A 21,085-nucleotide genomic window follows, 5' to 3' on the forward strand; every position below is an offset into this window, starting at 1 on the left:
GGTGGAAATTTAAAAGGGGCTGTAGGCTGTGCGAGACAGAGAGAGACAGAGAGACCGAAAGATGCTTTTTAGCGTTTCAGCCGTCTTCACCCACAGAGTGGACATCAGTTTCTGCTTCCTGTTTTTAAAATCAATTCAAGCACACAGTGGATGCTCTACACTAATAACTCTTTCCTTCTCTCTCGCTTTCTCTGGTCCAGATTCTCTCACACTGGAGGTTGTGACGATAGGACCTGAGAGCTAAGTCTCTCACACTTAAGGAGGAGCTGCCTTTGTGTAAATTTCTTTTTGGTTTGTTCGTTTGCCGTGTGCGCGTTTTAAGTGAGTCATGTAATTCCACTTGCTGGAATCAGAATATGCAGACTCTTTCCACGATTCTTTTGCTGATATGCTTTCTCTGGCTTTGCAAGGTTAAAAAAAAAAAGAAGAATTGCAGAATTGTGCTTGAAATTCAGAGTTTGCTCTTTGCAGAAAGTGTAATTTGACTTTGTTTTGTTTGACAGCTATTTATTGAGAAACCTGTTTGTTTATTTGTGGATTCCTAATTTTCAGAAGTCCTTCCCTTGCTCTTGCCCTCTCTGTACGTGTTGAGTGGAACAGGATGGCTGCTTGTATGCAAGGATGAGTGTCCAGTGGCCAAAAGATATTCTATATTCAGTTCTTAAGATTATTTCCATGTTTTGTTTTGTTTTTTGGTTTGTTTGTTTTCGGCAAAGTTGACAATTCAAGTGAGTCAGATGACATGTCTTATTATTATGAATATCAGAACTATGATTACTTGTCGTTGATGTTACTATTATTAATTATTATTAAGTGCTGGATGCTAAGCTTTATGGTGTGTTCTTCTTTTTTTTGGATATTTTATATCTTGTATAAGAAAAAAAAAGCTTTTATACTTTGCCTTGTTGTGGACAGCAAGCCATGGGGCTTTTATCAATCTTTTATTGTGCCAGTTTATGCTTTCTCTGTCGTATTTGCTTTTATTTTTATTTTCATTTCTTCTTCTTTTTTTTTTTTACCAGGGGGGAAAACACATTCACTGTCAAACATCTCTGTTAGATATTGATTGAAACATGTATTCAGCACATGCTTTTGCATCACTAATGTACACTAATTGATTAATATCGAACCAAAAACAATCTAGTAATTTGTATACATAAAGTGCTTTTGTTTCACGGTCTGTGTGTGCAGGTGCTTCTGGATTTATTGTTGTGGTAAACAGTTTTGTTGTTGGGTTGTTTTTATTTTTTTGAACCTGTCATTATTCGTCACAGTTTGGAAAAACAAAAAACAAAAAAGTGCACGTTATGGTATTATTGTGAATATGAAGGGCTGTGTGAAAGGACCAGCTAGCTTTTGAAGACCGCATCCTAAAACCAGGCTGATTCTTTTTCCTTTCTTTTTTCTGGCTACTGCTGTGTCTCACGCCTTTGATGACACGCAATCAAGTAGAAATGCAATGTGCAGACGAAACACGTCTATCGGACAGTAGAGCGTTGAGTCCACATGCTGTATTCCTATATGTCAGTGCTTTCCTGGCTTGACCCCAGTTCATTTACATAAAGGGAAAGAGTGCTGCAGTAGTAACTCTGGGAAACATTTTGTTGCCAGTGCTGGTCGCACACATTTGGCCTCTTCTGTAGGTGCCATGGACTGCACTTCCCATCAGCCCCTGCTGAGAGACTCTCAGTACAGTGAGATTTGTGATGCTTTCTTTATGTCTGACAGATATCTTTATTTTATTTGCATTATTTATTGTGCTTTTGTTTGACCCACTTATCAAACAGTTGTACTTTTCTGGGGTGAAAAAAAAAGAAGAAAGACAATGGGGTAGAATATGTTTATGAATGTCAATGGTGGGTGTGGAAGGAGCCCATAATCGGTGGCAAATCTCTGTCCTGTGGTGCTGTTTTGGCCCCTGAGAGGCATCTGGATGTATGTGTGACTCCCCCGGCCCCCGCGCTCTTCTCACGATCTGTACTGTACGTCTTCTTCCTCATTCTGGGTTGTACTTCAGGAAAACGTCTGCCATCAACCCCTCAATATGTGCCTCAATGACATTTCACCTGTGTGCTTGCAAGAGTGTTTGTTTCCAAGAGACGACTGAATATTTGTAACTCAATGGATAGAGATTATCGAGATGCGACCGATCAGATTAGAGGGCCGAAACGTTCGAGGATTTTGAAAACTTCAAAGAGACAAATCATGATGGGCGACCAGATTCTCCTTCCCACTGTGTGTTGATGACCTTTTGTGCCCTGATTCTGTGGTCTTAACTGCATGCCTATGTTCATTTTGTCATACCAAAGCGGCATCTTCGGCATCTGCACACAACTGTCTCATTCCACACGATGCAAAACTGGAATTTTTTGCTCTATTGCAGATGAATATGGGTATTCTTAGACATGTACAAATTGCAATCCTCATTTAGCCTGTATAGCTTGATTCACACGTGCAAATCATGAAGCCATAGATATGGGTATATCTATATTATACTATATTTCAAAATTGGCGCTTTTTACTTTAGATTTTGTTCTTCTACTAAGAGTGATGTGTGTATACCTTCATATATATAAATTTATATTACTATTATATATTATTTATTTTCTCCCTCAAGTTTCAGAGGGTCTCTGATTTGTAAAAGGTCGCACTTGAAGCTTGAGGTTTGTTTATTTTCATTGGGAATATTGTTCAATATGATGCTGACTTTATATTATCATAATCCTGTGTTTGTAACAAAATGTGCTAAATAATCAAAAAAAAACCTGTCCTGTTTTTACACCTGTTTTGTTTTGGGCAGATTTTAAGTGCTCTTGTGCTGATATTTTTTTGGTTGATAGTACTGATCACAAAACATTTTTACAGTCAACCATGAGCCTCCTGTTTTGATGTTGGGACAGGCCCGCCAGCCGTCCAAGCCTCTTTCTAATTCATGTTTAGTGGAAGAATTAGCTTGACTATAATTTGCAAAAACCAATCAGTCTCAATAAATTTTGAAATTGCTGCTGTAAAGAAGTGACCAGTGTGTGCTGTGCCTTTTGTTTTCATGAACACAGCTAATAGCAATGGTGCTGTCACACCACCTGTTGTCCACAAGGGGGAGGAATACACAAGTCAAAAGACAGCCGAGGTAGCAAAAGCAGAAGGAATGAATCCACTGTTGCCTTTGAAGCTTACACTTCGATAGTCATAGTCATCTTCATATAAACAAATGAACCCAATGACAAGGCTGCTTCCATTTAGGTTTTATTTTCCTTTCTGTCACATTACATCACAGAGATCACATTATCGACATCATACATGTTTCATCCATCTTTCCAAGCTCTCGTCATGAGCTTGACATTCACACAAATACTCCTTGAGTGCACCACTCCTCAGAAAGTGCTTCCTCCATGTGCGTGGGACTGCTGATGAGGACCAGAGGCCAAGCCCACACACAGGAGAAATCTTGCCCTCCAGTGAAGACCCGAGACTGACGTCAAGTTTCCCACAAAATGCTCTTAGCACTGTGTGTTTGTGTGTGTTACGGGCTGCAATGAGCATTTTTACATCTGGTGAAAAACAGACTACATCAGCCTTGGGTTATTGGATACTTGGAGGGGAAATCTAACACATAAAACCCTTCAGTGTTGTATCTCCTAACGAAAAAGAAAAAAAAGGGGGGGGGGAAATGAGCGATACTAGACATGCAAAATAACCTCAAACTCAACCAGACAATCAATCAATCAATCGAGAAATAAAAAGCAAAGGTTGGTTTTTATGCCAGCCAGCGTAAGGCTCAGTAAAAACACGAGATGGTACGGGGAAAAAATAGGTCATCGGATGAGAGAAGTGACAGACGGGGTAAACTCCCAGACAAACAACACAGCAAAGTAGTAGAAGAAGCAGAGAACTGTGTAGAGCTGCCATTGCAATGCATTACATTTGATTTGGAAGGAGATCTATTGGCTTTGCTGCTGCTGGTTTACAGACGACATTCACAAAAGCACCACATCAATTTTGACGTAATTGAAAAAAACAAAAAAAGAACAAAACAACAGCAAAACAAAGGCTTTCTGATGCACATTTCAAGGGTTTAGTTTAGCTTAATATACTGGGTAAAGGCTTGGGTGTGACCACAATAAAGCTGGACAGGACAAGAACAGGAAGTGGAAAAGGTGATCGGGAAAATCGCTGTAGTAAAAAGGAAGTGGAAAGGATATGTTTTTTTGTTTTTTGTTTGTTTTTATGTGAGAAGTTGGAAGACACTAAAAGCATGCCATCTATTGGAATGTGCAAGGCAGGATCAAAAATTTCCATGGTGCCCCATGATGAAGGTTATCCTGCCTAACAAAAAACTTAACATCAAATCCACAAACAACACCTCTGACAATGATAACCACACAGAAAAACAAAAAAAACTGCCAGGGTAAAAGAACAGCAACAGTGTGAACGTCACCAAAAAGCAAGTTAGTTCTTGTTCCATTGTAAAGCGTTTCATTGCACAAAGTAGGATAGTAAAGCAATACTGCAAGGTCGTGCCATTTTATATGATTTAGCACTGCGGCAACAGCTGTCTGTGGGTGTTAAAGATTTGGATACCAAAAATCAGGACATGTTAAAGGTTCACTACAGGCCAATACCAACTAGCCAGCAACTATTACAACAACAAGAACAAAACAAAAAAAAGACTTTATACTTTTTTTTTTTTATAGGTTTTACATTCAACATGTTTTGTTTTTCTCCCCTTTGCCTCTAAGCTACAATATACATTGAATCTGTTCACTATAACTTCTCAAACAACTTTAAAAATGAAAGAAAAACATTCGGTACTGTAAAAAAAATTCCTTTTCATATGACAGTTACAACAAACAAAAGAAAAGCGATATATGAAAAAAAAAACCCACAACAACCTCACGGTTCTCTTTATGTTGCATATGTACAAAAAAGCCCTGAAAATGCACAAAACCATGTATATCGTCACTGCTTTCCATCTACTGCTAATGTGCACACCCACAAACAGTCAACTTCAATCTCCATCTCTCATTATGTAGCTGAAAAGGGGTAATAGCTGATCTTGTCACCACAAATGTTCTCTTGTCTAACACAAGAGCAATTTTGTTCCCATGTTTTTACCCAAGATTCACTCCAAGAACAAAACTCCTAATAAAACAAGTCTAGGGACTTACCCTCACACGCCAGTTTAGTGCAACTTAAGAAAAAACAAAAAACCTGCCTCTGTGGCAGGCAGAGGGTCATACTAGCTTAACATGTGCTAAAAGTCCCATTCTCTGCCAGCTAAAGCGCTGGCCTGTAACCGCTGTTGGTGGAATCTGAAAGTGCTTGCACTGCGGATGGGGAGGAGAAAGAGAGAGAGAGAGAGAGAGAGAGAGAGAGAGAGAGAGAGAGAGAATGAGAGAGAAAGATAGAAGAGCAGAGAGTAGAGGAGAGAGAGAGAGAGAGAGAGAGAGAGAAAGAGCTCAAATGGGGTGCATTTGACACTAACCCAAAGCTCAGCGAAGGATACAAAATAAAAAAGTGGTATCCAGCACTAATAACATATGTACATGTTACTTTTTTCAGCAAAATGTAAAGAAGCAGGAACTTGTTTTTAAGTAAAGGAAGCACAAGGCTGAGCTTTGTGGATAAAAATTGTACTGTGAAAAGAAACTCCAGGCAATAAAACACTGTAAAGCATTTGTTATCAAGCTGATAATGTGTAGCTACTGGCTAAAACTGGTGTTTTCCCATCACTGAGACAAGGCTGGTGCTGCGTTCATCCCTTGGCACTCTTCCAAGGAAAGGCAAAGTGACTACCGAGTACCTCACTGTACTTCCAGTACCACGCTCCTAAAGCTGGCAGCACTGCCGTGTTTAGTACAACAACTCTGACACAGAGTGCAAGACACTGACTCTCAGGATCACGTGCTAATAATGGGGAACCGCAGAGGTTCGCGACCCCTGCCCCTGACACCCCATTTATTCCATCAGGCAGTGACGATACGCCTCCCACCCACGACCCCGCCCAAAACAAAATACCCCTTTCACTTAAAAAGTTTCGTATATAAAATTTTCAGTTATAAAAACGCGTCTTTGCACAGTGCAACCTAGTGCAACTTGATTAGTTCAGTATATCTTTTCCTTTTTGTGTTCTCTTCATTGGCACTTGGTGAAATGGTTAATTTTCTGACGTTAGAGGCCTGCTGACCTAGCTTATGTGAGATGCCACTGGAATAATGCTTTTCTTTTAAAAGGTGGGGAAATTAATGTTCAATAACAACAATAAGTGCTCGTGTGTGTTTAATGCTAGAAGGGGGAAGTGCTACCATACACAGTGGGGGAAATTATTATTTCATCCCTTGCTGTATTTACAAGTTTGCTCACTTACAAAGAAATAAACAGTGGCTAATTTTTAAGGGAGAATACCAACCAACCAAAAAAAACCCAAAAAAACCCCCAAAACAAACCCCCCCCCCAAAAAAAACACCAACATTACATAAACATCATAAATTTATTTGCAATCAGTGAGTGAAATAAGCATCTCCTACAACCCAGCCAGAGTTCAGGCTCCAACAGATTGGCTATGTGCCCATGTGGCATACAGATTACAGCCAATCAGTTAGAGATAGTCCTTTATCCCTATAGCTTTGGAGAAAGTGCTGCAGTGAGGCATCAACGCAACCTGTCATGTTTGGAGGAACAGAAATGCTGAGTATCACTCAAAGAAAACCATCCCCACAGTCAGAGGTGGAAACATTATGCTTTGGTGCTGTCTTTCTGCTAAGAGCACAGGTCAACTTCACCGCATTAAAGGGGCCAATGGACAAGGATGTGTACTGTAAAATTTTGGAAGAGAGCCTCCATCAGTCAGCCAGAACACTGAAGATGGCTCGTGGATGAGTCTTGCAGCATGACAATGACCCAAAATATACCGGCAAGGCAACAAATGAATGAAGTGGCCTAGCTAGTCTCCAGACCTCAGTCCTAGAGAAAATCTGTGGAGGGAACTGAAGCTGAAATTGAGCTTTAAAGTGCCAAACAGAGGCCAAGAAAACTGAGTGGATTTAGAGTTTCTGTAAAGAGGAGTGAGCCAAAATCTCTCCTGAGATGTGTGCAAACCTGGTGACCAACTACAAGTAACGTCTTACCGCTGTGCTTGTCAGCAAGGGTTTGTCCATCGAGTACTAAGTCATGTTTTACATGCAAACTTTTATGTAATGTGGGTTTTTTGTTGGGGTTTTTTGGTTGATATTCTGTCTGTCTCCATTAAAATGTAACTACCATAAAAATCTGTTCATTTCTTTGTAAGTGAGTGAACTCAGGAGATAAAGTAATTGTTTCTCTCACTCTAATGTGGCATCAACCAACAACAGACAGCACATGCGACTCTGCGATGACAAAGGACAGCACAGGTGTTTCTATGGCGACAGATGTCTGAAGTCATCCTGTACCTCAGTCAAGGAGACAGTTCAAAGATTGCATTCTCATATAGAGGACAGGCACTCTGTTTGTCATACATTTCTACTGAGATCAGGTAAAGGCAGTGTCGCTTAGAGAGTCGAGGGCATGCTGCCGAGCTGCATATAAAATCTGCTAACAATAAACACAGAGTTGAATCTCAAAAAAAAAAAAGAAAAGAAAAGGAAAAATATATATCTGTTTTATGTCTCTGAGAGAGAAAAAAGTTACCAGTTAAAAGTTTTTTCTTCTTAATGGAGTTGGGTTGTATCAGAATTAGCAGTCCAAAGAATAGGAGATATTACAAACTACACAGAAGATCCAGCAACACTTTCAACAGTCACATCCTGACACATGGGTCAACTACAAGAGCTCATGACGCCTTACTCACTTTCAGACTTCACCTTCTTTTCTGTGAAAGTAGGTGAAGTTTTGCCAGAAACCTTTATTTTGTCACTAAGAATGTCGGCACTTTTATTTGGCTCAATGGTTAATGGGAAGTATCTTTAGAAGATTATCTTTCATCTCAGTCATCTAAATCTAAAAAATACCTCAGCCAGCTCTGAGAAACCTGATGAGAGATGTACACTATGAACAGGGAAGGGGAATATGCATAAATAATAATGCACTCTTAACAATTGTTCCTGATTTTTTTTTTTTAAATTAATATCAAAAACAGATCACTACATAGATTACTCATGTCATTTATTTGTCAATTATAAGTGCTTTTTGCCCTTGAAGCTCACAATTTAAAGCTAGTTAACCTTTAAACAGGGACAACCTAAAAAATATCTTGTTTTTATTTTGCTCTCTGTTGCTTATTTCAGATAAATGGGATTTTAAGACGTAACCATTTACTTTAAATTTCCAGTAGTGATGTAAAACGTCCTTAAAGGGGCTATGTTGAGCGGAAAAAAAGAACAATAAAGAATTTAACCTTCTAAAAATCTCCCACTTATATTTTATCTAAAGCATGGAAACCTTGGCCTCTCCTTTACTCTTATAGGCCTAATCTGAAAAGTAAGACTTCATTTTGGTAAAATATTGCTACATTAATTGTTTACATAAATCAGTCAATCTACAAAAACCCTGCCCCGCACTGACTTGACTTAATCCTGCTTATTTATTTCCAAATGTTACACCAGAGCAAAAGATAATTTCAGACCTATGAAATTAACTCTGGTGTGCAATGCTGGTTAATGCTAACTATTCCAAATATGGCAGAGTGAGTAACCTGTCCTCTTAAAACTGTAAGAATATGAATTAGAGCGCCTGATTGTCATCATCAGGTGGCAATCAAGTCAGATAATAAGTCAGACTGTAAGTTAAAGTTTCAAAGGGCAGTTCTCATTCACGTATCGTCGTGGTAAACAATCTCTTTAAGAGCATCAGCTGTTAGAAGAAAAAACTATCAGCCTTTCAGCCTCAACTCAACCACAAAGCAAGACAGATGATAATCAATCCTGCAACTCTGCCAATTGCACAGTGAATCTACTTGTTGCGTCAGCAACTCATTGCTGAAAATAAACTACACAGTATAAGAAACAGATGTCCACTTTTTTTTGTTACCGTGACACTTTAAAAGAAGGTGCATATTTCTAAAAGTAGAGAGAAGAACAGAGGGAAATACATATCTTGAAAACATTTTGGTGCATCACAGGAAATATTTTTGTACCACTTAGTGTGAAGGGTTTTTGTGCAGCTTTGCAAAACAAATATAGCTGTTTGGCTACTCTGAATCTGTGTAACAAACTAGTTGTTTGATACTGGACAAAACGCATTTCGACATGCAGTCAGCCAGACTGCTGAAGACAGAGATGTTAGAGCTTACGCCAAATCTGCTGGCTGTAAGTGAACAGGCTTTTTGCACCTGGTAGGTTTGGAGTCCCTTAAACAGTGACACTGAGAAACAGATATGCTACAGAGGTCTTACAAAGCACATCAGGTGTTAACCCATGATCCGACTCAAAAACAGTAGCTTGCATGATGCTCTTCTGATAAACAACAGAGCATACCCAAAAGCTTATTTGTAGTCTTTAAACAATGCCTTGAGTTGAAGCAATTTGAAAACAAAAACTCAAATCAAAAGGCTTATAATCAAATTTAAATGTTTCTTTTTTTCCTTAACTCAACAGAGTGAAAATGTTTCAGTCTTAGAACAAAGTATCCAAACCTGCATAAAGATTTTTTTTCTCTCTCTCTCGAGAAGTTTTTTTAAAATGTTTGTTTTGAAGCATCAGTTTTGTTTTGTCTTTGTGTTTGGAAACGGAAAAGAGTGAAGGCGAAACCCACTGCTGGGCTGGAGGAAGCAGTGCTGAGAACTCCATTGTGAAGAGACTCCCCTTATTTCCTCAGTGGAAGTGTCCACCTCGCTGTCGCTCCTAGAGGGGAAGAGCTCATATCGCAGACCGAGGAAGGGGACTTTATTAGTCGGTGAATCTCTGACAGGCCTTTTTCCAACGACAGGCTGTGCACCACATGTCTCTCTTCTCCATGCCGTACACCTTTCGGCACTTCTTCGCCTCCCCACGGGGTTTCCTTGGTAACAGCAGATGTGACAGCATAAGGACATGCACATAGACATCCAGACACACACATGGGCAAACAGCATACATATACGTACAATGTGCTTAAAGGTGAGTAGGTACAGTATCTCTCTTTTAAATAATTCAGTGATTCAGTACAAGAACACCATTTTTGAAGAGGCCGATATTATTATACCTATACACATGTAATATCTGACATGGTTCAGCACCTTGAAGAGTAACGCAGGCTTTTGGCGGTGCACAATTATAATTACACATATGATCCAAACGCCATTATAAGAATTTAAAACAGTCAAACTACTTATCGGCAGAATTAAATACCCAGCGCAATAACATCACACTGGTACGAATGTAATCACATTCACACATTCACGTTTCAGAAAGTATATTAGTGCAAGCAGCAGTTTTATTCATTTAACCTACTGTGACCCACTGAAATGATAATAGCTTTGTAGCTACAATAGCCACAATTTTTCATTTTAGTTCCCAGCCTGAGGAGTTTGCATGGACTTCCTGCAGACTCCTCTAAGGGAACTAATGGGAAGTGTGTTGAAAGCATAGACAATTAAAAAAAGGTGGACGTAGGTACCATGACGTCACCAACTGGTTTCTGAAGTCCAGTTTTACACCCTCGAAATGAGCGTTTCTTGCCATCTGACAAGGAGGGGCACGTCTGACTGTGAAACCATGTGCTTTGTCGGCTATTGACTTGTGTTTTCCAAGTTGTTAGCCAATGACTACACGGTTTCATACCATTGATAATGCTCCATTTTTTACAGTATGGCCAAGATTTTCAAAATCTTATTTTTTAACTTCAGTATGAGCTAAAACAGGTGAGTGAGCCCATAAACGCACCAGGAAAGTATTTACAAAGGTCAAAACAGAGAGTCATTTCCCCATAGATTTCTATAGAACCATAAGTCTTTTAGCAACCACAGCTTTCGCCATCTGGTGGCCTTTAGATAGAATGCAGGTTTAATTTTTATAACCCAGATGCTACGTAGATGCTTTTTACTGTATATATTTGTAAGCAAAAGTAAGAAAAAAATGCAAAAGAAAGAAAAGATTTCACATTTGATATCAAATGCTGAATCTGCAAACACAGAGAGAAAGAGCCAGTCATTCACACTCCCATCCACACCTATAACCAATTTATAACACCTTTAGAACACACACGCACACTTCACACAGAAAAGCACCAGCTGACCAACAGTTTAAAATCCCAAACATTCTTCCTATGAAGCAAAAGTACTTTTAGTACTTTGACTCAAGCAGACTTAATCAGCACTCAAAGTAAATTGTGGATGCATACCTGGCTCCTTGTGTTGATTTAGGCGATGGCATAATCAGTGGGTGGTTCTTGTTAACAATGGCGTGTGAGCTAGGTGCTGGCTGCCGCTTTTCTCCAATGCTAACTGTACGAACATGAGTTGTTGCCCCCTGTAAAAGAGTCATTAAGTCAATACTCAATATCATACTGACAGAGAGCAGACCAGCTTCATCAAGAGAAATGATCAGATATCAAATACTGATTGAACAGACACATGATGTTTATACAGTTACAACCACACAATGATGACAGCTGAAAAACAGAAAGACACAACCTGGATTTTTCTGCCCCTGTCTTAATGAACTACAGTACCTTAGTGTAGCACAAGACCACATCGTGTCACTCCTGTTAGTTAATAATAGGACAAAAAAAGAACAATTGGATAACACAAGATTTGAACAATGTCAGCTGGTCTGATGATTGCCAATTTCTGCTGCCTGCAGATCGTAGAGTGTGATTTCGGCTTAACCCCTTAGCAGTCCTACAAATTTACAATTAGTCCCCTAAACCATCCAATGTACCGTGGGCGGTACGTCCGACTGCTAACAGGTTAAACAGCATGAAAGCATGCCGCCTTCTATCACTGGACTCCTGAGAAACTTTTTAAAATTCATCACTTCAACAAAGCCTTCAACCTCTAGACTTTTTGATTATTTATACTCTTTTGTAAAGTGTCCTTGGGTTTCTTGAAAGGTGCTATACAAATCTAAATTATTAATATTAATATTAAATCAACAGTTCAGGCTGCTACTGATGGTGTAATGGCGTGTTGCTATACTTGGGTTCCATAGTATCAAACTAATCAAACTAATCATAACTAAAACAGCATGACATGAGTATTGCTGAGTATTGTTTCTGATCACGTCAATCTCTTCAGGATTCTGGTGAACCAATTCTATCATGACTGCTTCCAGTAAGATAATGCAGCATGTCACAAAGGTCAAATCATCTCAAACTGGTTTCTTAAACAGGACAGTGAGTTCTTTGTATTCAAAGGGCCTCCACAGTCATCAGATCTCAATCCAATAAAGGTAGTGGGATATGGTGGAGATTCACATCATGGATGTGCAGCCAACAAATCTGCAGCACCCGTAGTATGCCATCATGCCAATATGCACTAAAATGTCAGAGGGATGTTTCCATCACCTCATTGAATCTATGCCATAAAAAATTAGGCACTTCTACAGACAAAAGAGAGCAACGCAGTACTAGCAAGGCGTACCTAATGAAGTGGCAGGTGAACATATTGTTCAGTGGTCTGAGCACCCTTTGGCAAATTACATATATTTCTGAAGTGAAAAGTAAAAATAGCAGTCTTTTCTTTGCATTTTAATGCAGAATTAATGTTCATTTGATATACCCAAAGAAATTAAAAATACAACAACAAAATACCAATCTAAAAAGTCATTTTTTTATGTCTATGTTTCTCACTGTTTTTGATTACTAAGAGCAACAAGATCACTTTGTGGAGCAGTGTACTGTGCAACACCTATAAAACACACACACACAGGTTTATCACAAATATACAAATGACATTTAAATTTTGCATTTGTTTGGTTCAGACACTGGCACGAGCATGACTTAAAAGTTCTCTGCAACACAACCGTAACAAAACAGGGGAAACTGCCTTTCCATAATTACTCTGCTCCTTCTTCCAGCTCCAATTTTTCCTACCAGTGGGAAAGCTACCACTATCTACAGTGGAAGACAAAAGAACTCTGCTTTTCTTTTGCTGGTTGTGCAATCGAGCCTTCATTCAAAGTGGTGGTAAACTCTGTTGGCATCATGTTATAGCCATTGCACTGAGCAAACAAATTGTATTAGATAATGATCATTTGAAACCAACAGAGTCGTCAACTGCTTTAGGTACAGAAACAAAGACTGACACTTCTCTGTATAAAAAGAACATAGCGTAAAGAAGCAAGGACAGGAAAAACAAAAAAGTGAAAAAAGCTTCCATGAAAAGAGCAGTGGAGAAGTTAAGATGAAGTTAAAAGGGTTGTGAGATAAAGCCTCACTCACCGGGATGCCTTTAAAAATGACAGGAGGGGACTGCCACGACACACTGATGCCATTGCCAGTCCCAGTTCCAGGCCCGATCCCATTACCACTGCCTATCCCAGCCAGCTCAGGACCCACTGGGATACTCACTGGAGCGGTGGCCTGGAACATGGACAGCCACCCCACATAGCCAGGAGAAGACACAACAGAAACGAGAAGGGATGGGAAATGAGCAAAGAGAAACAGAAAATAAGAGATCACAGAGGGAATAGGTTGTATAAATTAGAAAGGAAGGCATATCTTCAGCTTTTAATCTGAAAGGTGCCTTAAACTAAATACTGATCACAAATGTACAACAAAACTGCTGATATTTTTTAATTCACACAAATAAAAAGATTTGAGTGAAAACTTTAGTTAACCAAAACTGGCAGGCACTTGCAAAATATTGCACAAACGGCAGTATAAGGAAGAGCAGGAAGAATATGAAGTTAGGATAAATAAAAGAGTACGCATACAGTACAATACAGAGAAAATGAAGTAGTCCTATTCAGTTTCTTTGCATAAAAGAAACATTGCTGTTTCTTTAATATGTGTATTCAGTTGTCATGGCAACTAAAAGTGTGATCCTGCCTGAAGCCAATGAAAAGGACTGAATTCTGTGAATTCCTAAAGTATTTAAACTTTAACCAAACTTCCAGCTGACACCATGTAATTTTACCTTCAAGGACGGGTCAATAGAAACGGCGCATAGACAGGCAAGGAAGGCCAATGAGAAGAGGTTTAAGAAGGCATAGACACCTAAAACAGGACTACACAGGACTTTAACCATGAGCTGAAGATCTAATAACTAAAACTTTTCTGATATCAAAATGAGCAAAAACTGGATTTGGACTTCATTCGTCATATGAACTTCTGTCAATATTTGCCAGAAAGTTTTGCTTCTCTCCTTGTTACATACTCCCACACTGGCGTAGGAGCTAAGTAACTCACCCTGGCCTCTTTATTTATTCATTTATTTATTTGTTTGTGTTTGTTTGTTTGTTTTCACTGATTTGAAAAACTGCCTCTGCACATTCCACATATTAGAATACTGAATCCTGGATTAGTAGAATGCCAAATGTTTAATGTTTTGTCTTGGTTTATTTATTTATTATTTTTTTAAATGCAGCTTCAGCTATTCTGTGTGTCTTGTCTCGCGCTGAATGTGAATTACCTGGTAGGCATGGTCAGTGCGGATGTGGCAGAGTGTGGAGGGAGCTGACTGACTGAGCAGTGAAGGGGCGTGGCACTGCGAACCATTCATGTTGATGTGCTTGGAGTGAGGGACATCGGTGAGCGGTGGAGGGAAGATGGGCGGCGGACCGGCTGTGGTTGGGGAAGTGGGTGTGAGGTTGGACAAGCCCTCCGTGAGGCTGTCCATGTTGACCTCAATCTCTGAGTAGTAGAAGTCCTCTTCTCCATCACTGTAGTCAGAGTCACTGCTTCGCCTACAGGGGAAAGTTATATATTCCCGATTTAAAATAAACATTTAAATTGTTTTTTAAGAAAAACTGTAAACATACAAGTGATAATGATAAGAAACCACAAACAGGCTCTCAATACATTACGACGGAATCAAGATAGACACCTATAAATACGGATAGACAAGTTGTTGATTATAACAAAAGAAAAAGTGTACTCTCTCCAACAGAAGGGGGCAGTATAACCCAGTGTGCTGCAAAGGTCCTTAAACATACAAGCTGGGAATTAAACTAACAAAAACAAAAACTAAGTACAACGCCCACAAGAGAAAATAATCCTTCGAGTAACAGTGTCTCTTTCTCTTAACTTAGAATTGCATAAAGGTATGAAATCACTTTCAAGCCTTGTTAGTGGTTTCTGATTACCCAAGCCGTACCTGCTGCACAGCAAAAACAGCCACAGCATGACTCATCAATGCCAGTTGACCATATATAATATAATGTGATGTCTTGCAAAAGAAACAACATCTCCATGCACTGTAATAAATTATGGGTTAAGCTGAGAAAAATTGGTCTTAACTGGGCAATGCACAGTTGCAGTCATAATTATTCACCTCCATAAACTTGTGATGTGAATACAATGTGAATACATTTTTCCTTTTGTAATATTCACCTAACCTTTTATGTGCCCTTTGCTTAAGAATGTAGAATCTTCCTTCAAGCACTGCCTTTTTTGGTGTAATCAATTTAGTCTTTCTATCTTTTGAGACAGATCATTTATCTTTGCTGTACTTGCGTCTTGGCTTAAACACCTGTATTTTCAGGATTTATATCTGCACAGCAGGTCTAAATCCCCTAAAAAAAAAAAATCTTATTTTTGAGCAGTTAGAAATTCATGCCAGAAAATGAAAATGTTTTACTTGTAAACCTTTGCATACGTTCCATGGCTGAATGGTTTTTGATAGCAAATGTGCCTGTGAGCACCTGTGCAGAGGCACAGTAATTCAATAGCCCAGTTGGACACCATCCAAACTGTGGCAATGTGTGTCACTTTTCTTGTCTTACCACACTATTTTAAAATCACAAGGTATGGGAGTATTATCTGGAGCTGCAGAAAAGAGATTACTAACACAAACAGAAAACACAGCTTTAAACAATGACAGCTTCACAAAAAAGAATATCCGTGTGATCTCTTGAGATTATAAAACACATGACGGTGGCATGTGTATGTTTAGGTATTTAGCTAAGAAAAGCATGGTGCTAAGTGCATGATACACACAATATAAAAAAAAAAAAACTATCTTTGAGAGCCTACAATTTTCTAATCATTTAATCATTTTTTTAAACATCTGACAGCACAACATGAATATGCAGCTGTAATCTGGTCATATTTTACACAAATACGGTCTGCTGAGCCCCGAAGGCAGTAACTCAACACTGTGTGGGTTTACTTTGTGATGACTACCAACTAACCCCAGGTGGATGGTGCGGATGTGTCGCTGGATCCCTGAGGAGGTGCTGAGGACCTTTTCACAGTTCTTCCACAAGCACTTGAACATGACCTTCATTGAGTTCTGCAAGAGACGTTTACCAAAAACAATACTAAAGTTAGCTGGCTGTTGCAAAATCTTAGCAGTTGTGCTCTGGTTTCTGAGTGAGAATCAAGCTGCAATTAAAACAATAAATAAATGAACACATTTTCTGCATAACTCAGTTATGCATGGGATGGCCTGTGTGGCCTCGTCAATAAGAACTGCTCTGTTGAGAAAGAGTAAGAGTACAGTGGGAACTCTTTGGGATGGAATGGGGATATATAGCACAGGAAATAATTCGGTGATTACATAAAAGGCTGGTCACACTGTTTAACAAAACATTCAAGACCTCTCACAAAACTAGACGTGTAATTTGGAAATTTTTCTCATAGCTGATCCTCTTGTTTTTTTGTGATTTTACCAAAAGAAAGAACAACAAAAGAACAAAACATAAGACCTTAGTTCATTTAAATGGGAAGCTGTTAGTTGATGAGAGATAGATTGCCACTTTTTATTTTGACTTATTTTCTTTTTCCACATATCAGGCCCTGGCAGCTGTCCCTTTAGCAGGCAGGGACTTGCATTGCTGCTAATGAAAGACAGTGGGTGAAAGACAGTGGGTGTGTGCTTTTATTACCTTCCAATAGCCTCTGGAGAAAAAAGGGCAAGAAGAAGAGAACTGAGGGAGGGAGCACGAGAGACAGAGGAAGCAGGGCAAGAGAAGCGAGTTTAAAGCAGGTTTTTAACAATAGTTACATTAACTTTCTCCTGCACCGCTATTCCTCTGAACTACTTCTCACTGACTCCTACAGCATACACTTACCCCTAAACCCTTCAAAAACACAAGGGGCCAAACTCCTAAACTCTTTGACTGCTGCTAGCTTTATGCATGTACCCCATGAAGCTGTTTGCAACAAAAAGTACACAGCAAAGCTAATCTGTAATCCTACAAACAATCACAAATCACTTAATTCTCAAAGTGTTTTTCTTGCCTCTTACCACAGTAACATTAAGACCAGTGAATGTCATGTTAAATAATCCTCTTAATTCAATGCCCGCACAAAAACCAGACAGCCTAAAATCCAGTGGGGGTAGTTGCTGTTAAGAGTTTGTGACAGCTATGTCACAACACAAAGCTAACCAGCAAATTAGCCAACCTTTAAGCCCACTTCCACACAACTTGTTTTTCTATACTTGCCCCAGCATCATCCTACTTAATTTCCTGTCTGCTTATCTATAGAATGGCATGTCCTTGGAGTCTCTATGGTTTTCATATATTCACTGCTGCCTCACTCCAGGGAGGCTCAATTGCAAACTCCCACATATACAGTATATGAGCTCTCCTTTGTCACCGTATGGCCGGAGGAAATATTGAGATTGATTTCTCCTTCTGCTGCTACCCTGTGCATCAGTTCTCCTTTCCGTCTTTATACCCTCCAACTGCCCTCATTTTTATGCATCCCTTGCATGCTTACTTCCTGCTGTTCATTCCTACACAGTCTGCCGATTTTCTTTCATTGTTATAAAACCCTACCACCTCTTTCCCTGAAAGGACTGAAAAGGCAATTGGAAGCTACTTGACAGCAAAAACATTTTGCTGTTCTGGACTGCTTCTGTAGTACAAAACGGAGGAGGTGAAGTAAAAGCAAGAATATAATCAATCGTCCACACAACCAGAGAGTGGCAGGCCATATGTAAGAGGTTATTTAACCTGGCTAGTGCTTATGTTTGACTGTTTGTGTTGTGGATTTTCTATCTCCTACCTAGTACTTAAAAATTAGAAAGGTACAGAGCTGTTTGTATACAAGCTCAGCTTGATTTACTATCTTCAGGATGTACTCTATATATTTAGCCTAGACATGTGTTAAATGCTCTTACCCTATAACAGCTGGGATAGCCTCCTGGCCCCTGGGACTCTAAGTTGGACAAGTGGTTAAGAAAATAGATGGACAGATGGGTGGATGAACCACTGATTATTTCCTATTCAAAACTAAAATTGAATCTGCTTTTTCCTCTTTTAAACTTCTCTATGAAACTTTATCAAGTTGACAACAGTCACTTCAAGGGGCTTTATATTGTGAGGTAGAGACCCTACAATAATACAGCAAACACTCCCGCAATCAGACGACCCACTAAGAGCAAGCGCTTGGCAACAGCAGGAAGGAAAAACTCCCTTTTAATGGGAAGAAACCTCTGGCAGAACCAACCTCAGTGCAGCCATCTGCTGCAATCAGCTGGGGGTGAGAGGAGTGAGACAGGACAAAATACATGCTGTGGAAACACAGTGTGGTGTATAAACACAGAGTGAAAAAAAGGTCAAGAAGAAGAAATGCTCAGTGCACTATGGGAAGCCCCCAGCAGCCTACACCAAATCTAAACACAAACTGTAATCATCAGGTGTACTAAGGTGTAGTGAGGTGAAAAAAAAACTGTTGAGACCAAAACAAAGTCCAAGCTGCAGAGGTGTGACACCACTGCCTCAAGCCTCAAGCCGCTTGGATGCCACAAAACTGCCCAAGTTAAGAAAGAAAGTCAGGACATAAGCGTTTATCTTTACCTTTCGCTTCCGAGGTATGGGGTCTTCAAACATGAAGTGCGGGCTCTCTGTGACATCCTCACTGCCATCATCACCCTGGGACGAGAGCGGGAAGCTCTTGTTTGTATCGTTTAAAAGTGGTGGGGACGGAGTGGAGGGGACTGAATGGTCACTGGCATCCCAGCTCCAGTTGCCGCTGGTCGAACTGCTGTAGCTAGCTGACAGCACCTCTTTCCAAGCTCTGCCGGCCGGCTCGGGGGCTGTAGTTTATACAACACAACAACTTATTGTTATTGGCAAGACGTGACTGAAATGAGGATGTTTTATGTTTGAAGACATACAAATTTGACCATGAACTAAGAGCCAAATGTGAACCAGTGAGGTATGAGAAAAAAATAGAAGTTCTGAGAACAGGTCCATAAAAACAGCAAACTTAGCTCATTTAAATCTGGCCATCTCATGGATGAGAAGACAGCTTTGAGCTTCCAACACAGCTGGTATTTTCAGATCACTTCCCGTCATCTTCTGACCATGCTGCATACCAGAGTGCCAGCTCAGAGCACTTTGAGTTTTTTTGGCCAGACAACATAACAATTTTCATTCACCATATGGGCCCCTCATTAGATTTGCCTCCTGCAACTTTCTCCATTCCCCAAAAATAACAATGAAATTGAAGGGCAGCAGTTTTGGCACACTGGACCAGATTCAGTGGCCATCGCAGACACAAATTAAGTGGACAGCTGCCCTACAAAAAAACAAAAAAAACAAAAACAACCAACAGTCCAGGGGGTGCACAAGAAGATGGCCTTGAACAGGACAACCAATTTTAACTTGATCTGTTATAAGAACTCTTTGATAATACCTCTCAATTTTAAATTTGTATTGCTGGAAACATAATATTGGGGCTCTCTTGCAAAACAATCCCAATTCTAATGTCACAAAATAATTAAAACATATGTCTTAATCTGTAAACCTTAGAAGCTTATTTCCACAAATTATATAATATCTAAAACAATGGATTCTTTACTACACCACATATTTTTTAGCTACTGTATACTGAAACTTCAACCATTGAGTCCAAACTTTCTTTACTTCCCAGAACAAATACTATACGATTTCCAGTGTGTAGGCCCAGAAACCCTTTCAATACATTTGTTAATTTGTTGATCAATTATATAGTGCTTTAAGACTTGATTATCACAATGGCTTTATCTGACTTTTAATCAGGCAAATTATAGTGAAAAACACAGAGCAAGGACTAATATCATACATTTTGGAGAGACCTTCTACAATTCAATAACTGTTTCCCATATAAATATAAAGAGATAAGGGTTATCAAACTATTTTTCAGAATTATCAAGGGGCTTCAGTGGACTGTGTGTTTTCACACAAAAAATATAAAAATAAAAATAGGATATCCAATCCTGTCTCAACTCATAAAAACAAAAACCTGGCACTTTTTAACAACCAAATGCACCAGGAGCTAAACAAATAAATAAATAAATAAACAATTTAATTTTTAAGTTATAAAAATATAAGGAAAGGTTTTGGAGGTTGCATTAAAAAAAAAACTATCCAATCTCAACAGGGATCCATACAACCATGGATACTTTTTATAAAAGCACCACTGTGATTTACCACAGAGTAATCAAGCAACACCCCCTTTCTGAAATATTTTGTCAAATAAGCATTTCATCAAGCATTGCAATCATAAACTCACAGCATCCTCTGATCTGATCTAATGACTACATCACAGATCATTTCTAAAATGAAAGCTTACAGTTCTTGGTTTATTTCTATTATGTCCGAAATGGTGCAGCAGTGTCAACAGGGTGCTTCTAGCCTTTAGAGATAAAAGCTATAGAAGCTCTTCCTGAGAGCAAAAAACCAGCAGCCCGGGTTTAGCGCTGAGCTAAAAAGCTGTCAGGACTTTGACCGTCTGGTGGTTGGCATGGTAATAGCAACCACAGCAACACTGGAAACAGCAAAAGGAGCTGTGGTGAAATGGTCAAGGCTAAACAGTTGGCAGTAAGTGCTGGGCTTGGGTAAACATACATGCATGGAAAGATGATGGAATAAAGTGCTAATAACACTGCGTGACCCTTCTCTGGGATAAATACATGTTAACACATCAACGAGTCAGCAGCTCAGCCTGTGTCAGGGTAAACTAACATCAAGTGATTTGTGATGAGCACCGTCCCCAGCGAGCAACACAAAGTGAATGTCCTTGATTTTGTTAAACA

At 39.4% G+C, this 21,085-nt stretch overlaps 1 protein-coding gene across 2 annotated transcripts in view; it reads right to left on the minus strand.

Annotated features, from left to right (window-relative positions):
* Nucleotides 1-7,641: 7,641 nt before the first annotated feature.
* The window catches only part of slc2a4rg (SLC2A4 regulator), a 35,638-nt gene continuing 22,194 nt past the window's right edge, over nt 7,642-21,085 (minus strand). The window contains exons 4-9 of one of the 2 annotated variants that reach the window (XM_005740449.1): nt 18,864-19,102; nt 16,248-16,348; nt 14,528-14,801; nt 13,336-13,476; nt 11,296-11,423; nt 7,642-9,975 (exon numbers count right to left, since the gene is read on the minus strand). In XM_005740449.1, coding sequence (XP_005740506.1) covers nt 9,864-9,975; nt 11,296-11,423; nt 13,336-13,476; nt 14,528-14,801; nt 16,248-16,348; nt 18,864-19,102 — 995 coding nt within the window. In that variant the 3' untranslated portion in view covers nt 7,642-9,863. The remainder of the gene's footprint in view (nt 9,976-11,295; nt 11,424-13,335; nt 13,477-14,527; nt 14,802-16,247; nt 16,349-18,863; nt 19,103-21,085) is intronic. The other variant, XM_005740450.1, reaches the window with a different exon arrangement.

The sequence above is a fragment of the Pundamilia nyererei genome, unplaced genomic scaffold (assembly GCF_000239375.1).
Source record: "Pundamilia nyererei isolate P.nyererei 1_Seehausen unplaced genomic scaffold, PunNye1.0 scaffold00100, whole genome shotgun sequence".
Lineage (NCBI taxonomy): Eukaryota > Metazoa > Chordata > Actinopteri > Cichliformes > Cichlidae > Pundamilia > Pundamilia nyererei.